The 21242-nt window shown below is 43.6% G+C and overlaps 1 protein-coding gene across 1 annotated transcript; it reads right to left on the bottom strand.

Annotated features, from left to right (window-relative positions):
- Positions 1–20979, bottom strand: DDIAS (DNA damage induced apoptosis suppressor). Its single transcript, XM_067466490.1, has 5 exons — positions 20732–20979; positions 8230–8532; positions 6270–6431; positions 5236–5353; positions 1–3311 (listed from the first exon to the last, which is right to left on the bottom strand). Exons 2-5 carry the CDS (start codon positions 8337–8339, stop codon positions 474–476), a joined length of 3228 nt encoding a protein of 1075 aa, XP_067322591.1. The 5' UTR covers positions 8340–8532; positions 20732–20979; the 3' UTR covers positions 1–473.
- Positions 20980–21242: the final 263 nt, after the last annotated feature.

Below are 21242 nucleotides of genomic sequence, written 5' to 3'. Positions count from 1 at the left end.
TTATTAATTCACAAGCTGGAGTCAACTTTTTATTCATATGCTAACAAACAGACATGTGATGCGCAATCAAGAAGAAACAATGCATTATTTAAAAGCATCAGAGAGGATAAATGACCAATTCATGTTTGTACTTTTTAAAACCAGCTTTTCCCCAATGATTGGGAACAGTGTATTCTCAAAGGCTTTCATGGCTGGAATCACTGGGTTGTTGTAAGTTTTTTCGGGCTGTATGGCCATGTTCCAGAAGCATTCCCTCCTGATGTTTCGCCTGCATCTATGGCAGGAATCTTCGGAGGTTGTGGGGCCTTACAACCTCCGAAGATGCCTGTCATAGATGCAGGCGAAACATCAGGAGAGAATGCTTCTGGAACATGGCTATGCAGGCCAAAAAACTTGCAACAGCCCATTGGGAACAGTGGTTGCAAGACACAACTGTAACCAAAAGGTCGTTTTGGAAAAAGGCAAAATGACACTCAAGAGGATAGTTTTGGGGAAACAGTATCTGAGAACAATTCAGGGGACCAACTTGAAACTTTAGCTGAGGAGTGAGGTGTGGAAGACAAGTCTGACCTGACACCTGAAAAGACAGGGAAGCCAGGAGATCCATTTATGACCTCCCTGCCATCAGCCTCATCTTTGCCCATGGTCTGCCTCCTGAACCTAATCTCTGCCCGCCTTTTGGAAGACAATTCTCTCCTTAACAACCTGATGGAACTCATTGGGACCCTACACCTTTCAAAAAAAGGAGAATTTTCCATGAGTTGAAAGTCAGCATTGTTCCTCACCAGGTTCTTCCTCAACGCTTTCCCATTCTGGATCCCAAAAGGCTGAATCTGTTTTATCTCTGAGGGAGGAACCCATTCTTCACCGTCATTTTCAAGCAGATCCCGGATTGGGCTACTTTGGGTAAATAACTGCTGACCCTCAGTTGCATCACTTGATTTTGTGTATTGCACGAACTTGCTCACCAGACGTTTCAATGAAAGGTTTCCCAAGGTGGGTCGTGGTCTTTTACATTTGGCTCCAACCCAAGACAATTTATTCAACGGCAATTCACTAAGTATGGATTCTTTTCCCTGAAGGACCCTTCCTTGCAGACAGGGCCTGGCAAGGGGAGTGGACTGGGAGTTAGGAATAAAATCCAATGACCCCACAAGGCTACGTTCTGGCCCATATAGTAAGCCAGGTATTGGACTGTTTGGTTTAGGATCAGGCATACTGCATAAAGATGTATTCCAGCTGTCATTTCGCTCATGCAGAGAACCTCTAAAACTGTGTTCAGATGTAAATTCAGATGTGATACACTGTTTAATCACTGGGTTTTCCTGTTCCAGGAAGATGTGTGTTGAATTTAATTTTCGGACAGTATCTTCTGGCGCTTGAGCACTATCAAAGAGATCAGCCGAAGCATTGTAACTAACCTCAAGGACATTAGAGCAGTTCTGCAGCATGTTGCCAACATCTGCTTTAAAACTATACCTGTCGTCTTGAAAAAGCAGCTTTTCCTTTGTTATATCATTGCCGATAGTTTTTTCACAGGTTACCAAAGTCAAGCTGTCTTCTTGAATATTTGTGATATTGGGAGTCTGGTTTTCATTCCAAGGACTTTGTTTATCCTTCCACTTGAATAGATTGCCATCTTGGTTCCCATTCAGATAAGCTATGTCTCTGATCTGTAGACTAGAATTTTTTAGGCATTTGCTGGAAGACTTTGAAGACCTGGAATAGCGATTCTCTGAACTACAGATATCTTGCTCAAGTTCGAATTTCAGGCAACTTTCTTCTGTATGAGATTTCACTTCTGTTGAGCAATATGAAGGTAAGAGGACCAGAGTCTGGTGGGGCAGGTGCCCTGATTCTTCCCTTCCTTTGCAGGATAAAGAACCATGAAAGGCTTGCTGACGAGACTCCTGGCTGATGTGAGATGGCAACTGGTGAAGGCCGCTTTTACGATGGGCTTGCTGGAGAGATTCCTGGCTGTTGTGAGATGGCGACAGGTTAACTTGGTGAAGGCCACTTTTGCGATGGGCTCGCTGGAGAGATTCCTGGCTGTTGTGAGATGGCGACAGGTTAACCCGGTGAAGGCCACTTTTACGATGGGCTTGCTGGAGAGATCCCTGGCTGATGTGAGGTGGCGACAGGTTAACCCGATGAAGGCCGCTTTTACGATGGGCTTGCTGGAGAGATTCCTGGCTGTTGTGAGATGGTGGCAGGTTAACCCGGTGAAGGTCACTTTTACGATGGGCTTGCTGGAGAGATCCCTGGCTGTTGTGAGATGGTGACAGGTCAACCTGGTGAAGGCCACTTTTGCGATGTTCTACCATCTCTGCCAGGACCTGCGATTTCTCACCTGGCAGCTCAGTCTTCAAATTGGCATGATACGTGTTTAGCTGGGGAGACAACTGGTCAAAACACCCATGGAATTCATCAGCTCTATCACTTGTGAAATGTGTTGGTGACACCACGGTGTTGTCATGTTCCAGTTTGGCAATGAATTCATTTAAGCTTTCGGAGGATGGCATTTCACCCCAAACCTCAGGATCCTCTTGAGAGTCTGTATCTTCTCTATTTGGAAGATGAAAGGAAGATGATGCAGGGAAGCCAAGAGCAGCATCCTGTCTCTGATGAGGCAAAAAGTTGCAGGATTTTTTGAGCCAATAGTTGTGTTGAGTGCAATTTTCATCGGATGAGATCTTTCCCTTGAATTCTAAGGGACTTTGTAATGATCTGCCACCTTCTCTTCCTAAGAAGGAATTGCTTTCTGATTGACTCTTTGTGTCAATGCTATTTCTTTGACTACAACACAAATTATGCCTCTTATCTTCCTGCACATTTCCCTTAGTCACAGTTAAATGATGGTCCTGGGAGTTGTGGACTGATTGGCTAGGCAAAGAAACTGGATTATCTTCCAATTTTTGCCTAGTATGGACAGTCTGGCTTGGATTGAGATTTATAGGATCTGTTGTTGTGCCTGAAGAAGCAGGGGAGGAAGTCAGCCGAAACGACTGGGGCCAGAGATCTGAAAGACCATCTGCAGAACATGATGGAGCCACATCCAAGTCATTAGAGCCATGGAAGCTGCTGAGCAAACTACTTGGTTGATCAAAGGCCACAAAGGGATCAGGCAGCCCGGCACCTTCAAGTCCCTGCTTGAAATGGGAAGACTGGTGTTGGTGGAGGTAATGGAGAACTGTATTGCCGATGAGTGTAGAGTTTGGCATGAACATCTGACAGGCAGTGAGAGCGTTGCGGTATCGGTCGGCTCGGGAGTCATTTTGCCAGGAGATGACACTCTCAGTTTTCCCAAAATCCTACAAGAGAAAAGGGTGTTCTATTACTTAGAAGGCATTTCAGCTCTGGGCCACAACATCTCACTTTTTAAATAACTTCAGACAGATAAGAGTGGCTCTGAAGCACAGCTCTCAATTCTCTTCTTTGTCATCGTCTCTGGAAGTCGCACAGATGGGCAAAATGAGAGAAGGAAGTAGAGATGACTAAGGAAATAAGTCAATGTGTGCCACTGAAATCTGGCCTCGCTCCATCCCATTACATCAACAGGTTGTATGTTGGGTAATTTCAAAAAGGGGGGGGGGGGGAAGCATTTAAAAAGTAAAATAGCAACAGCAGCAGCAGTTTTGTCAGAAATATTAAAAATTAACTAGGTAATTGAGTCAAGCACTGAAAGGGTTAAATGGATGCAATGACTCAGCAAAAGGTGCAGTTCTATATAAGCAGATGTGCCTGTAGATTAATAGTCGCCAGTCTGAGGTAAACCTCAGTAAGGGAAAGGTCTCAGTCTGCGAGAAGGCCTTTGTCTGTGAGAGAAGCCTCTGTGTGAGATAGGCATCACAGTGTGAGGCGGGCCTTTGTCTGTGAGAGAAGTCTGTGTGAGATAAGCCTCACAGTGAAAAGTAGGGCTTAGTCTGTGAAAGAAGCCTCAATGTGAGGTAGGCCCCACAGTGTGAGGTATGCCTTCATCTATGAGAAGGCCTTAGTCTGTGAGAGAAGCTTCTGTGTGAGATAGGCTTCACAGTGTGAGGCAGGCCTTGGTCTGTGAGAGAAGCCTCTGTGTGAGATAGGCCTCACAGTGTGAGGTAGGCCTTTGTCTATGAGAAGACCTTAGTCTGTGAGAGAAGCTTCTGTGTGAGATAGGCTTCACAGTGTGAGGCAGGCCTTGGTCTGTGAGAAAAGCCTCTGTACGAGATAGGCCTCACAGTGTGAGGCAGGCCTTAAGTATGTGAGAGAAACCTCTATGTGAGGTAGGCCCCACAGTGTGAGGTATGCCTTAATCTATGAAAAGGCCTTAATCTGTGAGAGAAGCCTCTGTGTGAGATAGGCCTTAGTCTGTGAGAGACGCCTTTATGTGAGGTAGGCCCCGCAATGTGAGGTAGGCCTTTGTCTATGAGAAGGCCTTAGTCTGTGGGAGAAGCCTCTATGTGAGACAGGCCTCAGTGTGAGATAGGCCTTAGTCTGTAAGAGAAGCCTCTGTGAGAGATAGGCCTCACAATGTGAGGTAGGCCTTAGTCTGTGAGAGAAGCCTCTGTGTGAGGTAGGCCTTAATCTGTGAGAGAAGCCTCTACGTGAGGTAGGCCCCCATAGTGTGAGGTAGACCTCTGTCTATGAGAAGGCAGAGTGTGAGAAGGCTTGGTGTGAGGTGTGTAAAGCTGTGTGTAAAGCTCTTATATGAAGCTCCTGTGTAATTTTGGTGTGAGAGGAGGCTCTGTGAGAGTAAAGCTGTTTATCTGCATAAGAAAGAAGCCGAGCATGGAAGCAACGAAGGAAGTATAAAGAACTTTATTTGTCTTATAGAAACCTTGTTCTTGTAAATAGTGCAACCATATTACTTTACCAAAAAAGAAAAGCCTCCTACTGATAACATTGGTGTGTGTGCTTTGCTTCCTTTTATCAATTTGGCCTCCAGGTGTTTTGGAGTTCAACTCCCACCATTCCTAACAGCCGGTAGGCTGTTAGGAATGGTGGGAATTGAACTCCAAAACACCTGGAGGGCCAAAGTTTGCCCATGCCTGCATTACACCTTAAGAAACAATTTAGCATAATTAGAATACATTAAACAAGTGTACTTTTTTGGAGTTGAACATATTTGGGGACATCAGCAGGAGCCCAAAGGCTCTGATAACATTTTTTTTTTTAGTTTAGTTCAATCCAAACTAAGGCACATTGCAGCAATCTACTCAGAGAAAAGACCTTTGAAGATGGGAAGGGAAAAGAAGTTACCTTAATTCCGAAAACAAATTTCTTCCCAAGGAAGCAGCTTTCAACAGCATGGAAGAGCACGTCTGGAGTTGCATCTCTGTCTGGCTCTCCGATTTCTTGGCGCAGTTTTTCAATGTACCTTGAACAAAAGCCATGGTGAGCGTTAGCTGACAGAATACTTTCCTGCCTTTCAATGAAGCGCAGACCATTTTTGTTGGGTGACACACTGGAATAAGTGGTAAAGTGGTACAAGCAAAATGTTGCTTGTCAGGTTTTCTGCCTTTCTTTTGGTTTCATTTTAGCTGTCTTCTTTCTGAAGATGCCCGGAGAAGAAGATTACAACCACTTCACTGGGCAATTGGTTCCATTGCCAAATGGCTCTTACTGTCTTATAATGATCAATCAAAATCTACCTTCCTGTAACTTAAAGCCATTAGATCTGGTCCTACCTTCTGAGGAAGCAAAGAAGAAACCTGCTCCCTTTTCCTGAGCCACCCTGTCTCCTTTATTATTCTATTATTATTATTATTATTATTATTATTATTATTATTATTATCTGAAACATAACAAGATTAGTACACAGCAAACAAGATCACTATGCTGATGTTATATTGGATCACACGTCGGACACTTCCCAAGTGTCTAGGACTATGTGATGTATCGGTGAATAATGTGTGCAGATCTGAGTAGGGTGGCCTTTTGCAGCTGACAGATGGTAAGTTTGTCAGCGCTGATTGTGTTTAAGTGCAGGCCAAGGTCTTTAAGCACTTTGCTTAAGTCACATTGACTGACTGTCCGCGCAGGGTTCCATATGTCGTATTTTAACAACACAACCGTTCAATGCCAAGGCTTCCCGCCAAAATGGAACTGTAGAGGAGAGTCTACTGAACAAGCCAGTACCTGCCGCATACCAGTAATGCCATCTGTTGAGGAATTACGAAGGTGGAAGCATTACTTTTCATTCAATCCTCGTAATTAAATCACATATACCAGGGCTCATTTATTTCAGCAAAGCAACAAACAATCAAACCCCGGCAAAAGGAAACATGCCTCACCTCTGCAGGTCCTTGGCTGTGACTCCGAAGTAAACGTCTAAGCAGCTTCCGAATACTGTCACTTCGAACACACTCTGAGTGTCGGCAACTTCCAAAGAGAGTCGGTATCTGTAGTTTGCCTCCTTGCTGTCACCTGAACAGCCACATTTTAGGCAACTGTACCTGGGTGTTTAAAAAAGGAAGACACTGAGTGCTTACATCAGTGGTTCTCAACCTGTCTAATGCTGCGACCCCTTAATACAGTTCTTCATTATGTGGTGACTCTCAATCATAACATTATTTTTGTTGCTACTTCATAACTGAAATTTTGCTACTGTTATGAATCGTAATGTAAATATCTGATATACAGGATGTATTTTCATTCACTGGACCAAATTTGGCACAAATACCCAATTCACCCAAATCTGAATACTGGTGGGGCTGGGGAGATTTACTTTGTCATTTGGGAGTTGTAGTTGCTGGGATTTATAGTTCACCTACAATCAATCAATCAATTTATTTATTTATTACTCTGCTGCTGAGTATGCATGCCCAGTGTGGAACACATCTCACCACGCTAAAACAGTGGATGTGGCTCTTAATGAGACATGCTGCATTATCATGGAGTGTCTGCGCCCTACACTACTGGAGAAATTACACTGCTTAGCCGGTATCGTACCACCTGACATCCGCTGGGAAGTAGCAACCAATAGTGAAAGGACCAAGGCAGAGACATCTCCAGCTCATCCCATGTTTGGGTATCAGCCAGCACGTCAATGGCTTAAATCAAGAAATAGTTTTCTAAGATCTACAGAGACACTCGCTGGAACACCTCAGCAAGCGAGAGTCCAAAAGTGGCAGGCTCAAACCCAGAACCTCAATCAATGGCTGATATCAAATGAGAGACTCCCCCCTGGGCACACAGAGGACTGGGCGACTTGGAAGGCGCTGAACAGACTGCACTCTGGCACCACGAGATGCAGAGCCAACCTTAAGAAATGGGGCTACAAAGTGGAATCCACGACATGCGAGTGTGGAGAAGAGCAAACCACTGACCACCTGCTGCAATGCAACCTGAGCCCTGCTACATGTGCAACTGAGGACCTTCTTGCGGCAACACCAGAAGCACTCCAAGTGGCCAGATACTGGTCAAAGGACATTTAATCAGCTACCAAGCTTGCAAACTCTGTTTTGTCTTTTTGTTTAAAAAATTGTTAAAAATGTAATATAATTGTCTGGTTGATGCTGACATGATAAATAATAAATAACCTACAATCAATGAGCATTCTGAACTCCGTCAATGATGTTATTGAACCAAACTTGGCATACAGAACTCCCATGACCTCTTGGAAGGGTTTGGTGGGCATTAACCTTCAGTTTTGGAGTTGTAGTTTACCTACATCCAGAGAGCATTGGATCTGGACCAAACTTGGCACGGATACTCAATAAATCCAAATGTAAACACTGGTGGAGTTTGGGGAAAATAGCCCTTGACATTTGGGAGTTGCTAGGATTTATAGTTCACAAATAGCACTCTGAATGCCACCGATGATAGAATTGGGCCAAACTTCCCACACAGAACCCTCATGACGAACAGAAAATACTGTGTTTTCTGATGGTCTTTGGCGACCCCTCTGACACCCTTTTGTGACCCCCCCAGGGGTCCTGACCCCCAGGTTGAGAAACACTGGCTTACACCCTTTACAAAGACGTAACAGGCTAGCAGCAAGTCTTTTATGAAATAATCTGTCGGGTTAACAAACTTGCAGCACAAAGAATTCACGTCACCTCCAGACATTTTGGTACATCCTTTACCATTGCCTATGTTGTCAATGAATGATAAGCCAATGATTCCTTAAGACTTTTTTGGCTGCAGTTTCTGCTATTCCATCTTAAAGGGGATACTACATGCTTCCAATCACATTTGGTTAAAGCGAACGTTTTCTTTTTGGAAAATAGCAAGGCTCTGAATCGAACTCACCTCTTCAAATTCAGGAAAAGCTTGGAGAAGCAGTTTTGACATGAGGGATAAACAAAGTGGGAGTTCTGGATAGAAATTACGGAGGCAACCAGGAGACGCCTGCCATTCATATGCTCCTAGCAAGACGGTTCAGCACTGACAACTCTGAACGGAAAACATTGGTTAATTCAGAAACTCTCTACACTCAATCCATGATGAATGAGCTAGTCCAGACATGACTCTAGGAAAATCACAAAGTCTGAAGTCCACAAGAGATACTGTAGTAGGCCTTCCGTGATTGTGGGGGTTAGTGACACAGGTCCCCTGCAAAAGAAGAAAAACTATGAATGTTAAAAAGCCCACTTTTTATTTGAACTTCTAACAACACTTCTCTAGGTCCTTCAGCACGATTCTGTGTTCAGATTCTGGAATCAAATCAAACTGGAAGATGTATTGTCAAAGGCTTTAATGGCCAGAATCACTGGGTTGCTGTGAGTTTTCTGGAATGTATAGCCATTTCCAGAAGCATTCTCTCCTGACATTTCGCCTACATCTATGGCAGACATCTTTAGAGGTTCTGAGGTCAGTAAGTCCTTAAGAGAACATCTATATAAATAAAAATGTAATGTTCATTTGTGGGATTAACATAACTCAAAAACCACTGGATGAATTGACATGAAATTTGGACACGACACCCCTAACAGACCAACAAGGAAAGAGGTAGAGAAGGAAGGAAGGAGAGAAAGGAAAGGGAAAGAACAAGGGGAAAGGAAGGAAAGAGGTAGGGAAGGAAGGAAGGAAGGAAGGAGAGAAAGAAAAGGGAAAGAACAAGGGGAAAGGAAGGAAAGAGGTAGAGAAGGAAGGAAGGAAGGAAGGAAGGAAGGAAGGAAGGAAGGAAGGAGAGAAAGGAAAGGGAAAGAACAAGGGGAAAGGAAGGAAAGAGGTAGAGAAGGAAGGAAGGAAGGAAGGAAGGAAGGAAGGAAGGAGAAAAAGGAAAGGGAAAGAAAAAGGGGGAAGGAAGGAAAGAGGTAGAGAAGGAAGGAAGGAAGGGAGAAAGGAAAGGGAAAGAACAAGGGGAAAGGAAGGAAAGAGGTAGAGAAGGAAGGAAGGAAGGAGAGAAAGGAAAGGGAAAGAACAAGGGGAAAGGAAGGAAAGAGGTAGAGAAGGAAGGAATGAAGGAAGGAGAGAAAGGAAAGGGAAAGAAAAAGGGGGAAGGAAGGAAAGAGGTAGAGAAGGAAGGAAGGAAGGAGAGAAAGGAAATGGAAAGAAAAGGGGGGATGGAAGGAAAGAGGTAGAGAAGGAAGGAAGGAAAGAGAGAAGGAAAGAAAAAAGTGAAGGAAGGAAAGAAAGAGCTAAATAGGGAGGGAGGGAGGGAGGGAGGGAGGGAAGGAAAGAAGGAAGGAAGGAAGGAAGGAGAGAAAGGAGGAGAAAGAGGGAGGGACGGTTGGCCACAGCAATGTGCGGCGGGTACAGCTAGTAGTAAATAAAATCTACAAATGATCAAAACCTACAAAGTCAGGCCCACAACAGGTGCAACTAAACCAATTAGGCCATCAGGCTTTTTACCAGGTACCTGCATTTGCTTGGGCTTCACTATGTACATACTTTGAAATGCCTCTTTTCTCTTCCTCATGAAGGGTCAACTGATGTGAGCCAACACATATTTTGAGAATAAGTTCTAATCCATCATTTCCCAATATGTGGGGACAGAAGATCAGCCAGTCTGCTAGTAAATGAACTCATTGCTCAAACAAACAAATTAAAAAATGTCCTGCATTTTTGCATGATTCATTGTTCTTCGCTTGCCGCTTTCCAGCCAGCATGACTGAGTGGCAGGCGGTTTGCTATTATATCTGCATTAGATGAGATGATCTCACTCGGTCACCACTACAGCAGCAATATATAACGGAATTAATTCCAGTTTGTTGTATCTTTTAAGGAGTTATTGTTTAGCACTTGCCACCTTCCAATCTGGCTGTTAAAACACAAGCGGTGTGTTATTTTGAGGGCCACAAGAATTAACAGCAAGGATGAAGTCCACTCAAGATCCCGCAAGGTAGACTCCAGCAATACATGGAGAGAGAGTTGCCAGATGTACAAGTTAGGTTTAGAAAAGGCAGAGGAACAAGAGACTAAATTGCCAATATCCACTGGATAATGGAGGAAGGTAGGGACAAAACATCTATTTCTGTTTTGCAGATGATACTACTTTGATGGCTGAAAGCGAGGAGGAGCTGAGGAGCCTTCTAATTAAGGTGAAAGAAGAAAGTGCAAAAGCTGGGCTGCAGTTAGACATCAAAAACCCAATATTATGGCAACCAAACTGATTGATAACTGGCAAATAAAGGGAGAAAACATGGAGGCCGTGACAGACTTTGTATTTCTAGGCGCAACGATTACTGCAGATGCAGACTGCAGCCAGGAAATCAGAAGACGCTTACTTCTTGGGAGGAGAGCAATGTCCAATCTCGATAAAATAGTAAAGAGTAGAGACATCAGACTGGCAACAAAGATCCATTGCCTAGTCAAAGCCATGGTATTCCCTGTAGTCACCTACGGATGTGAGAGCTGGACCTTAGGGAAGGCTGAGTGAAGGAAGATCGATGCTTTTGAGCTGTGGTGTTGGAGGAAAGTGCTGAGAGTGCCTTGGACTGCGAGAAGATCCAACCAGTCCATCCTCCAGGAAATAAAGCCTGACTGCTCACTGGAGGGAAAGATACTAGAGACAAAGTTGAAGTACTTTGGCCACATCATGAGGAGACAGGAAAGCCTAGAGAAGACAATTATGCTGGGGAAAGTGGAAGGCAAAAGGAAGAGGGGCCGACCAAGGGCAAGATGGATGGATGGCATCCTTGAAGTGACTGGACTGACCTTAAGGGAGCTGGGGGTGGTGGCGGCCGACAGGGAGCTCTGGCGTGGGCTGGTCCATGAGGTCATGAAGAGTCGGGGACGACTGAACGAATGAACAACAACAGAGACATCAGACTGGCAACAAAGAGCCGCATAGTCAAAGCCATGGTATTCCCTGTAGTCACCTACGGATGTGAGAGCTGGACCTTAGGGAAGGCTGAGCGAAGGAAGATCAATGCTTTTGAGCTGTGGTGTTGGAGGAAAGTGCTGAGAGTGCCTTGGACTGCGAGAAGATCCAACCAGTCCATCCTCCAGGAAAGAAAGCCCGGCTGCTCACTGGAGGGAAGGATACTAGAGACAAAGTTGAAGTACTTTGGCCACATCATGAGGAGACAGGAAAGCCTAGAGAAGACAATTATGCTGGGGAAAGTGGAAGGCAAAAGGAAGAGGGGCCGACCAAGGGCAAGATGGATGGATGGCATCCTTGAAGTGACTGGACTGACCTTGAAGGAGCTGGGGGTGGTGACGGCCGACAGGGAGCTCAGGCATGGGCTGGTTCATGAGGTCACGAAGAGTGGGAAATGACTGAACGAATAAACAACAACAACACGTTCAGATGCATAAAGCCTTTATTTTATGATTTTGAAAAGCAAATATCAGAAGTTGGGAAAACATTGCAAAAACGTGCATTTGGGTGCCTGAAAAAAGGATTTGTCAAGGTCTTGGTAGGCTTTTTGCCAGATCAGATTGCCAGATTGGTAGAGAAAGGCAGTCGGGATTAGAAGGAAAATTCACGTAACAATCAAACACCCAGACCCAACATTCTGCCTTAATATCTATTGTCTGAGGATTTCCATTGCCCTTCAGGGTCAAATAATTCAGCAATTGTGTTATATTGATTCCCCTGGCAAGTACGAAAATAACATCCACTCTCCCCTCTTAGATATCTGAGATTTCCTGTGCCAAACAGCTCCAGAAGGAAAGCTAAGACGCTCATTAAAAGAAGCTCCTTTACGTTATTTTTGCTCATCTTGTTCCATACATTCTTTCTTCTGCAAGGAATGATATCAATCAGATCTAATTGGTTTCTTTCATGATTTCAATTACTTCGCCGAATGACTGATCTTTAATTACTCAAATCAGTTTAGATCTCTGCTTAGCAAGGAAACTCTACCACATTCCCAGGCAGCATATTCCACTACCGAACAGTATTATTCCAGGTGAATTCTGACCAAAGCAGAAGAGAGTGGAACTATGACTTCCCTCGATCTGGCCCATATTCTCCTATTGAGAGGAGACATGATGAGGGCCATGTATAAATATGTGAGGGGAAGTCATAGGGAGGAGGGAGCAAGCTTGTTTTCTGCTGCCTTGGAGACTAGGACGTGGAACAATGGTATCAAACTACAGGAAAGGAGATTCCATCTGAACATTAGGAAGAACTTCCTGACTGAGAGCTGTTCAGCAGTGGAACCTTCTGCCCTGTAGTGTGGTGGAGGCTCCTTCTTTGGAGGCTTTTAAACAGAGGCTGGATCGCCATCTGTTGTGGGTGACTGTGTCTAATAATCAAGGTACTCTGGATGATGGGAGTGACAATGAGGTTCATGTGTCTAATGATGAAGTTGCTCTAGATGCAGAGAATGACAATGTGGTTCATGTTCAAAGTGACTCTTCTGATAGGAATGTTCCTGAAGGGTTTGGGGATGATGATTTTTTACCTGGGCCTGAATTGCTACCATAGGATTCCCACGGCCTTGAGCCTGAGAAAGGCTTGGCGCCTGGTCCAGCTGCAGAAATTAATGAGCCAGTGAACAGGAGAAGTGTTTTCAGTCAGCAAAGAAAAACAAACCAGGCTCTCAGGCGCTCTGCCAGATTGCAGTTCAGGCGAAAAGGAGATTCAACGCTGAGAATAAATCCTTTCTTGGCTGCTTAGGATATACAGTAGATAATAGAGGGATAAAAGTGTCAAGTACAGAATCTGTAGCTAGACTAAGCAATGTTGGAATTAGGTCAAGATCTCGTCTCAGGTTCCTGGATGCCTTGCCTTAGATAGATTCCTAAATCAAGCGCCTTGTTATTTCATTTTGAAGTGCTTTGTTTGACTTATCCTCAAGTACTTTGGTTTTTTTTTTTTTTGCCTTGGAAGTTCCAGTATTTGTTTTCATGGACTCTTTTGGACTATTTTCCTGGATTATCTGTTCCTACTTACCTTTTCTATCTATTTGGATTTACCTTACACTGTGAATTGCTTTTTACTGCTACTGCTTTTAATTAACTTCAATAAACTGCTTGCATTTTGCTCAGTTGTGTAGTGTTTGAAGTCAGAGGGTTTCCTGGCCGGGAGTGCAACAGTGCTTTGAAGGAGATTTTACTGCTTCTTGGAGGGGGTTGGACTGGATATCCATGAGATCTCTTCCAACTCAATGATTCAATGATTCTATGATGCAGCCTAGGATTGCATTGGTTTTTTTCAGCTGCCATATCACACTGTTGGCTAATGTTCCGCTTGTGGTCTACTAAGACTTCTAGATCCCTTTCACAATGACTGTTTTCAAGTCACGTTTCATCCATCTGATATCTGTACATTTCATTATTACTGCCAAAGTGCAGTATTGTACATTTCTCCCTGTTGAAATTTCATAGTTTTGGTCCAGGTCTCAAATCTGTGAGGATCACTTTGGATTCTGATCCTGTATTTTGGGATATTAGCTTCCTTAACTGCAGAAATGGCAGGATATTACTTACTTTACTGACTTAGGCGATCCCTCGTTGGACGAGTAAGATGGTCTTCCATGATGGGTTTCCTTGTGGATTCGTAGGTGGCTGTGGAGCCCTATTCTTGACCCGCATCTTCTCCCACAGTGAAGGCATTGGTTTCCAGATGGAAGGCGGTCCCGGTCGGGGTTGGCTTGACGCGCCTTCCTCCTGGCACGTTTCTCTCTTTCACCCTCCACTCGTGCCTCCTTGAATTCTGCAGCACTGCTGGTCACAGCTGACCTCCAGCTGGAGCGCTCAAGGGTCAGGGCTTCCCAGTTCTCAGTGTCTATGCCAGAGATTTTAAGGTTGGCTTTGAGGCCATCTTTAAATCTCTTCCTGTCCATCAACGTTCCGTTTTCCATTCTTGAGTTCGGAGTAGAGCAACTGCTTTGGGAGACGGTGGTCGGGCATCCGGACAATGTGGCCGGCCCAGCGGAGTTGATGGTGGAGGACCATCGCTTCAATGCTGGTGGTCTTTACTTCTTCCAGCACGCTGACGTTTGTCCGCTTGTCTTCCCAAGAGATTTGCAGGGTTTTCCGGAGGCAGCGCTGATGGAATTGTTCCCACAGAAGTTGCATGTGACGTCTGTAGACAGTCCATGTTTCGCAGGCATGTAGCAGGGTTGGGAGGACAATAGCTTTATAGACAAGCACCTTGGTATCCCTACGGATGTCCCGGTCCTCAAACACTCTCTACTTCATTCGGGAAAATGCTGCACTCGCAGAGCTCAGGCGGTGTTGTATTTCGGTGTTGATGTTGACTTTGGTGGAGAGGTGGCTGCCAAGGTAGCGGAAATGGTCAACATTTTCTAATGTTACACCGTTAAGCTGTATCTCTGGCATTGGGGAGGGGTTGGCTGGTGACTGCTGGAAGAGCACTTTGGTTTTCTCAATGTTCAGTGACAGGCCAAGCTTCGTGTATGCTTCTGCGAAGGTGTTTAGAGTGGCTTGTAGATCTTCTTCTGAATGTGCACAGACGACATTGTCATCAGCATACTGGAGTTTGGATATTAATAATGTGCCCAAACATCATTGTGAGTGTACTCATCATCCTCATCTTGATCTTTGTTGTTTTCATCTACTTGGTTTCTGCCTTTTCAGGTCCTTCACCCAAGGACAGACTTTTCAGATGAGGAAGAAGTCATAGCCAGCTTTCGGCCTTATAGGCTCAAAGGAGACTTGATCAAATTGAAGAGGGAACCACAATTAAATGTTGGACATGTTTCAGATTTCATCAATCCTGCAAAATCAGCTTCATCCATCTCACTTACAGCCAGGAGCCAGCAGTTTACGCCGTCTCCTGGTCTAATGCTTAGCACCTGTTTTGTCCTCGAAGGAGACATATAAATACTGGAATAAACTCAATGAAATAACAATAATAATAAATAGCTTAAGCACTTTGCTGTTGGGTTGCACGGCACAAGTGTTGCCCTGGGACCAATTCTGCTCTACCTCAGGACCAGAGGAGAACTCAAATTGATTTTAATGCTGCGCGAATAAATAGTATGTCGCCCCTCGGTCATATGCAAGCTGTTCAGCTTACTAGATACCTTGCAGGTGTAGCTCTTTAAGTCTGATATGGGGAGATCATAATACCGCAGCCCAATTTGTTTCGCATTGAAAAGAAACTCTAAAACTCCCTGGTGCTCATCAGTTATGTGGCAATAATTTTAGAATAGCTAACGGAGAAGGCAAGAGAGAGTAACTGAAATGAATATGTGGACAGGGAAAGATAAGGGCAAAAAAACCCATAGCATTTGAAATTGATGTGTCCTCCTGACATTGCTGTGACTTTGTAAGCTGCTCTAGTACAGGTTAAGTATCCTTTATCTGAAATACTTAGGACTAAAAGTTTTCCTGGTTTCTCAGTTTTTAAGTATTTGGTATACTGATATTTGCACATAATGAGAGATCTCAGAGACGGGTCCTAAGCCTAAATATGAAATTCTGTGCTGTCACGCGCTGGGCCTATAGCAGTTGGCTTTTGAACAGGACGTGCTCTTTGTGCCCAGCGGGAAGCCAGGGTGCTCGGCTGAGAGGCCCTAAGGATTTTCCTATACAGAGTCTTCAGAAGCTTGAAAGGTTTAACAAAGTCCTTTATTATTGCTTAAGTCAGTGGTTCTCAACCTTCCTAATGCCGTGACCCCTCAATCCAGTTCCTCATGTTGTGGTGACCCCCAACCATAATATTGTTTTCGTTGCTACTTCATAACAGTCATTTTACTACTGTTATAAATCATAATGTAAGTATCTGATATGCAGGATGCATTTTCATTCACTGGACCAAACTGGGCACAAACACCCAATACACCCAAATGTGAATGCTAGTGGGGTTGGGGGAGGATTGATTTTGTAATTTGGGAGTTGTAGTTGCTGGGATTTATAGTTCACTTATAAAGAGCATTCTGAACTCCACCAGCGATGGATTTGAACCAAACTTGGTCTCATGACCAATGGAAAACACTGGAAGGGTTTGGTGGGCATTGACCTTGAGTTTGGGAGTTGTAGTTCAGCTATATCCAGAGAGCACTGTTGGACTCCTGCAATGGTGAATCTGAACCAAACTTGGCACAAATACTCAATATGCCCAAATGTGAACACTGGTGGAGTCTGGGGAAAATAGATCTTGACATTTGGGAGTTGTAATTGCTGGGATTTATAGTTCATTACAATCAAAGAACATTCTGAACTCTACCAACAATAGAATTGGCTCAAACTTCCCACATGGAATCCCCATGACCATCAGAAAATACTGTGTTTTCTTATGGTCTTTGGTGACCCCTCTGACACCCCCTTGCGACCCCCCTCAGGGGTCCTGACCCCCAGGTTGAGAAACACTGGCTTAAGTCTTCAACAAACAATCAAATACTTCTTAGATCTTCAACAAATTAAACAAATGCTTCTTAACTTGTCCACAAAGGACAGGCACCTTGCTTGGAGAACTATTTTTTTCTTTAACAAGGAAAACCCTATTTGACCCCTCCCGGGCAATCTGCTTTCTAAACTTTGCTGGTGTGGGCCCTACTCCCGGCTCCAAACTGCTTCTTGGGTCCCGAGTAGACCTACCAGTCAAGGCTTTGTAGATTTTCCAGCTGGAGTCCTTTTGGATTTTCTCCACTAATGGTGTGGATCTGTATCTTTAACCCCAACAAGGGTTGTGCTGTCAAACTATTTTCCTTAAAAGCTTTAGGGCTGTTTCCTCCGGATGTTGTGAGAAACGAAGCTTCTCTACAGGTGGGAAAAGCTCACGTCCTGTAACTGGGTTTCCAAACTGAAAGACTGCCTGAAGTCTTTCTTTTCCCTCCCAGAGCCCTGGGGAAAGGGGCGGAACTAAAGCACATGCAAACACTCAATAGAAAGAAAATGAGGTTGGAGCTCCTGGTACAGCCGTACCAGCACAAATTCACTGATGTTTCATATACATATAGCCTGAAGATAGAATCAGAATCATTAAATCCTGGAGCTGGAAGAGACCTCGTGGGCCATCCAATTAACCCACTCTGCCAAGATGCAGGAAAATCGCATTCAAAGCACCCCCAACAGATGGCCATCCAGCGTCTGTTTAAAAGCCTCCAAAGAAGGCGCCTCCACCACACTTGGAGCAGAGAGTTCTTCCTAATGTTCAGGTGGAAGCCCTTCTTACATTGAAGCCCTTGTTCCATTGTGTCCTAATCTCCAGGACAGCAGAAACAAGCTTGCTCCATCCTCCCTATGACTTCCCCTCATGGGTTTATGCATGGCCCTCATCATGTCTCCTCTCAGCCTTCTCTTCCACAGGCTAAGCATGCCCAGCTCTTTAAGCCGCTCCTCATAGGGCTTTCCTCCAAACCCTTGATCATTTGAGTCATCCTCCTCTAGACACATTCCAGCTTGTCAACATCTCCCTTCAACTGCGGTGCCCAGAATTGCACAGCATTGAGCCACAGTCATTAAAGTTGTGTCAGACTGTATTAATTCTATAGTCCACATGTGCCTAAAATCACATTGTTGGAAAATAACCACAATAATATTTGTGCAAAAATTAGATTTGTTGCTTCTAAGTCATTCTCTGGATCAGTAGAGACTTTCTAAAATAAAGTTTAATCACTGGGGGACTTGGTGGGTTGAAAGGTGATATATTGATCGATGCCCGGAATAAATAAAACGGAGTCCCTCTTCCCTTGCAATATGCAGCCACAAGAGGGTGTTGTAACCTTTTGTGAACATGAACTATTGCTAAGGGCCTGAAAATTCATCAGGAAACAACAGAAAGCTTACAACAAAGGAATTAAGCATCAAAATAAAATAAGAACAAAAACATAAATGTATATGTGTGCATGCAACTGTATATATAATGTGCATGTGTGAATAAATGTATATATATGTGTGCATATGTGTGTATGTAAATGTATATATAGTGTGCATATGTGTGTGTGTGTGTACATATAAACAAATATGCAGAAAGTGGGCATTTGTGTGTGTATATATATAAATATAGTGCAAGTGTGTATAAATGTATATATATATAATGTGTACATATGTGTGTACGTAAATGTATATATAGTGTGCATATGTGCATGTGGGTATATATATATATATATATATATATATATATATACACACACACACACACACACATACACACACAAATATGCATATAGTGGGCATTTGTGTGTGTATATATGCAAATATAGTGTGCATGTGTGTATAAATGTATATATGTAATGTGTACATATGTGTATGTAAATGTATATATAGCGTGCATATATGTGTGTGTGTGTATACATATATACACAAATATGCATATTGTGGGAATTGTGTATATATGTAAATCTAGTGTGCATGTGTTTAAATGCATATATAGTATGCCTGTAAATGTATATATATAGTATGCTTATGTATGTGTATATAAATGTATGTATATTGTGCATCTGTGTATATAAATGTACATATATTGTGTGCATATGTGTATATATGTATATATATTGCGTGTAGATATACAAATGTATATATAGTGTGGCTATATATCTAAATTGTATATGCACATATACACTATATACTTACATACTCATATATATGAGTGTGCATATGGATATATATAGTATATATGTGCACATATATGAATTATATACATATACATTATATACATTCAAAATTACACATATTAAATATAGATAAATCACCCTATATATATAAAGATACATACATTCAAATGTGTGTATATATATGAAGCATATTTGTGTATATATTTATATAATTTGTATGTATATATATGCATATATATATATATATATATATATGGAAAACACAAGAATGGCCATCAGACTGGAAAAAATCAACTTATATCCCCATACCAAAAAAGGGAAATGCAAAAGACTGCTCAAACTTCCGTACAGTGGCCCTTATTTCTCATGCCAGTAAGGTAATGCTCAAGATCCTGCAAGGAAGACTCCAGCAATACATGGAGCGGGAGCTGCCAGATGTTCAAGCTGGGTTTAGAAAAGGCAGAGGAACGAGAGACCAGATTGCCAATATCCGCTGGATAATGGAGAAAGGCAGGGAGTTTCAGAAAAACATCTACTTCTGCTTCATTGACTATTCTAAAGCCTTTGACTGTGTGGATCATAATAAATTGTGGCAAGTTCTTGGTGGGATGGGCATCCCAAGCCCCCTTCCCTCTCTCCTGAGGAATCTGTACAAGGACCAAGTAGCAACAGTAAGAACTGACCACGGAACAACAGACTGGTTCAAGATTGGGAAAGGCGTACGGCAAGGCTGCATCCTCTCACCCAACCTTTTTAACTTGTATGCAGAACACATCATGCGATGTGCGGGGCTGGATGAATGCAAAGCTGGGGTGAAAATTGCTGGAAGAAACATTAACAACCTCAGATATGCAGATGACACCACTCTGATGGCCGAAAGCGAGGAGGAGCTGAGGAGCCTTCTAATCAAGGTGAAAGAAGAAAGCGCAAAAGCCGGGTTGCAGCTAAACATCAAAAAAACCAAGATTATGGCAACAAGAATGATTGACAACTGGAAAATAGAGGGAGAAAATGTGGAGGCCGTGACAGACTTTGTATTTCTAGGTGCAAAGATTACTGCAGATGCAGACTGTGGCCAGGAAATCAGAAGACGCTTACTTCTTGGGAGGAGAGCCATGTCCAGTCTCGATAAAATAGTAAAGAGTAGAGACATCAGACTGGCAACAAAGATCCACCTAGTCAAAGCCATGGTATTCCCTGTAGTCACCTACGGATGTGAGAGCTGGACCTTAGGGAAGGATGAGCGAAGGAAGATCGATGCTTTTGAGCTGTGGTGTTGGAGGAAAGTGCTGAGAGTGCCTTGGACTGCGAGAAGATCCAACCAGTCCATCCTCCAGGAAATAAAGCCCGACTGCTCACTGGAGGGAAAGATACTAGAGACAAAGTTGAAGTACTTTGGCCACATCATGAGGAGACAGCAAAGCCTAGAGAAGACAATTATGCTGGGGAAAGTGGAAGGCAAAAGGAAGAGGGGCCGACCAAGGGCAAGATGGATGGATGGCATCCTTGAAGTGACTGGACCGACCTTGAAGGAGCTGGGGGTGGTGACGGCCGACAGGGAGCTCTGGCGTGGGCTGGCCCATGAGGAGACGACTGAACGAATGAACAAAAACAACATAGATATACATTACATACATTCAAACATTACACATAATAATTATAAATAAATCACCCTATATATATAAAGATACATACATTCAAATGTGAGTGTATATATGTAGCATATTTGTGAATATATTTATATAATTTGTATGTGTGAACACTCATATATATGCATAAATATATATATATATATATATATATATATATACATACTTGCACACATCATGTGTGTATTTATACACAGGTATATATATGTATAATCTTATAATATGGGAGAAAGAAAGGCTTACCAACTTGCTTCCTTTCAGCTTCCTATTCACTCCAGGCATCAGAGTCTTCTCTTCCCCATTCATGAGGAAGTGACATTTCAATCTGCCCTCTGCAGCCAATCAGCGCCCGCGCATTACCCGAAGAGGCGGGACCATCCCCAAGATGAGCTTTTCCCGCCGCAACTCAATTCCCCAGTGAGGCCCCGCCCTATTCTTCCTGAACCAATCAGAACGCGCCGCTGTTTTTGTCCCCCTAACGGCCGCGCAGTCTTAATTCCTCAATCAAAGTGTGTGGGGTGGGATTTTGTGCCTCAGCCAATGGAGGAAAGGCGAGATGGGAAACAGGCTCAGCAATAGGTTGCTGCGTCGGTCAATCACAAGCTCGAAATAGAGGAGAACGGGGATGAGGGGCGGGCATTAAGGTGATGCCTCGTTTGACTTTGGGATTTAAAAAGGTGCTGCTTTTCTCACAAGCCACGCCTACTATATATATCAGCCTATCGCGGCTATGGGCGGAGTCAGGAGCGGGCTC

The sequence above is a fragment of the Anolis sagrei genome, chromosome 3 (genome assembly GCF_037176765.1).
Source record: "Anolis sagrei isolate rAnoSag1 chromosome 3, rAnoSag1.mat, whole genome shotgun sequence".
NCBI lineage: Eukaryota > Metazoa > Chordata > Lepidosauria > Squamata > Dactyloidae > Anolis > Anolis sagrei.
The sequence above is the reverse complement of the archived record's forward strand: the minus strand, read 5'-3'. Positions and strand labels throughout refer to the sequence as shown.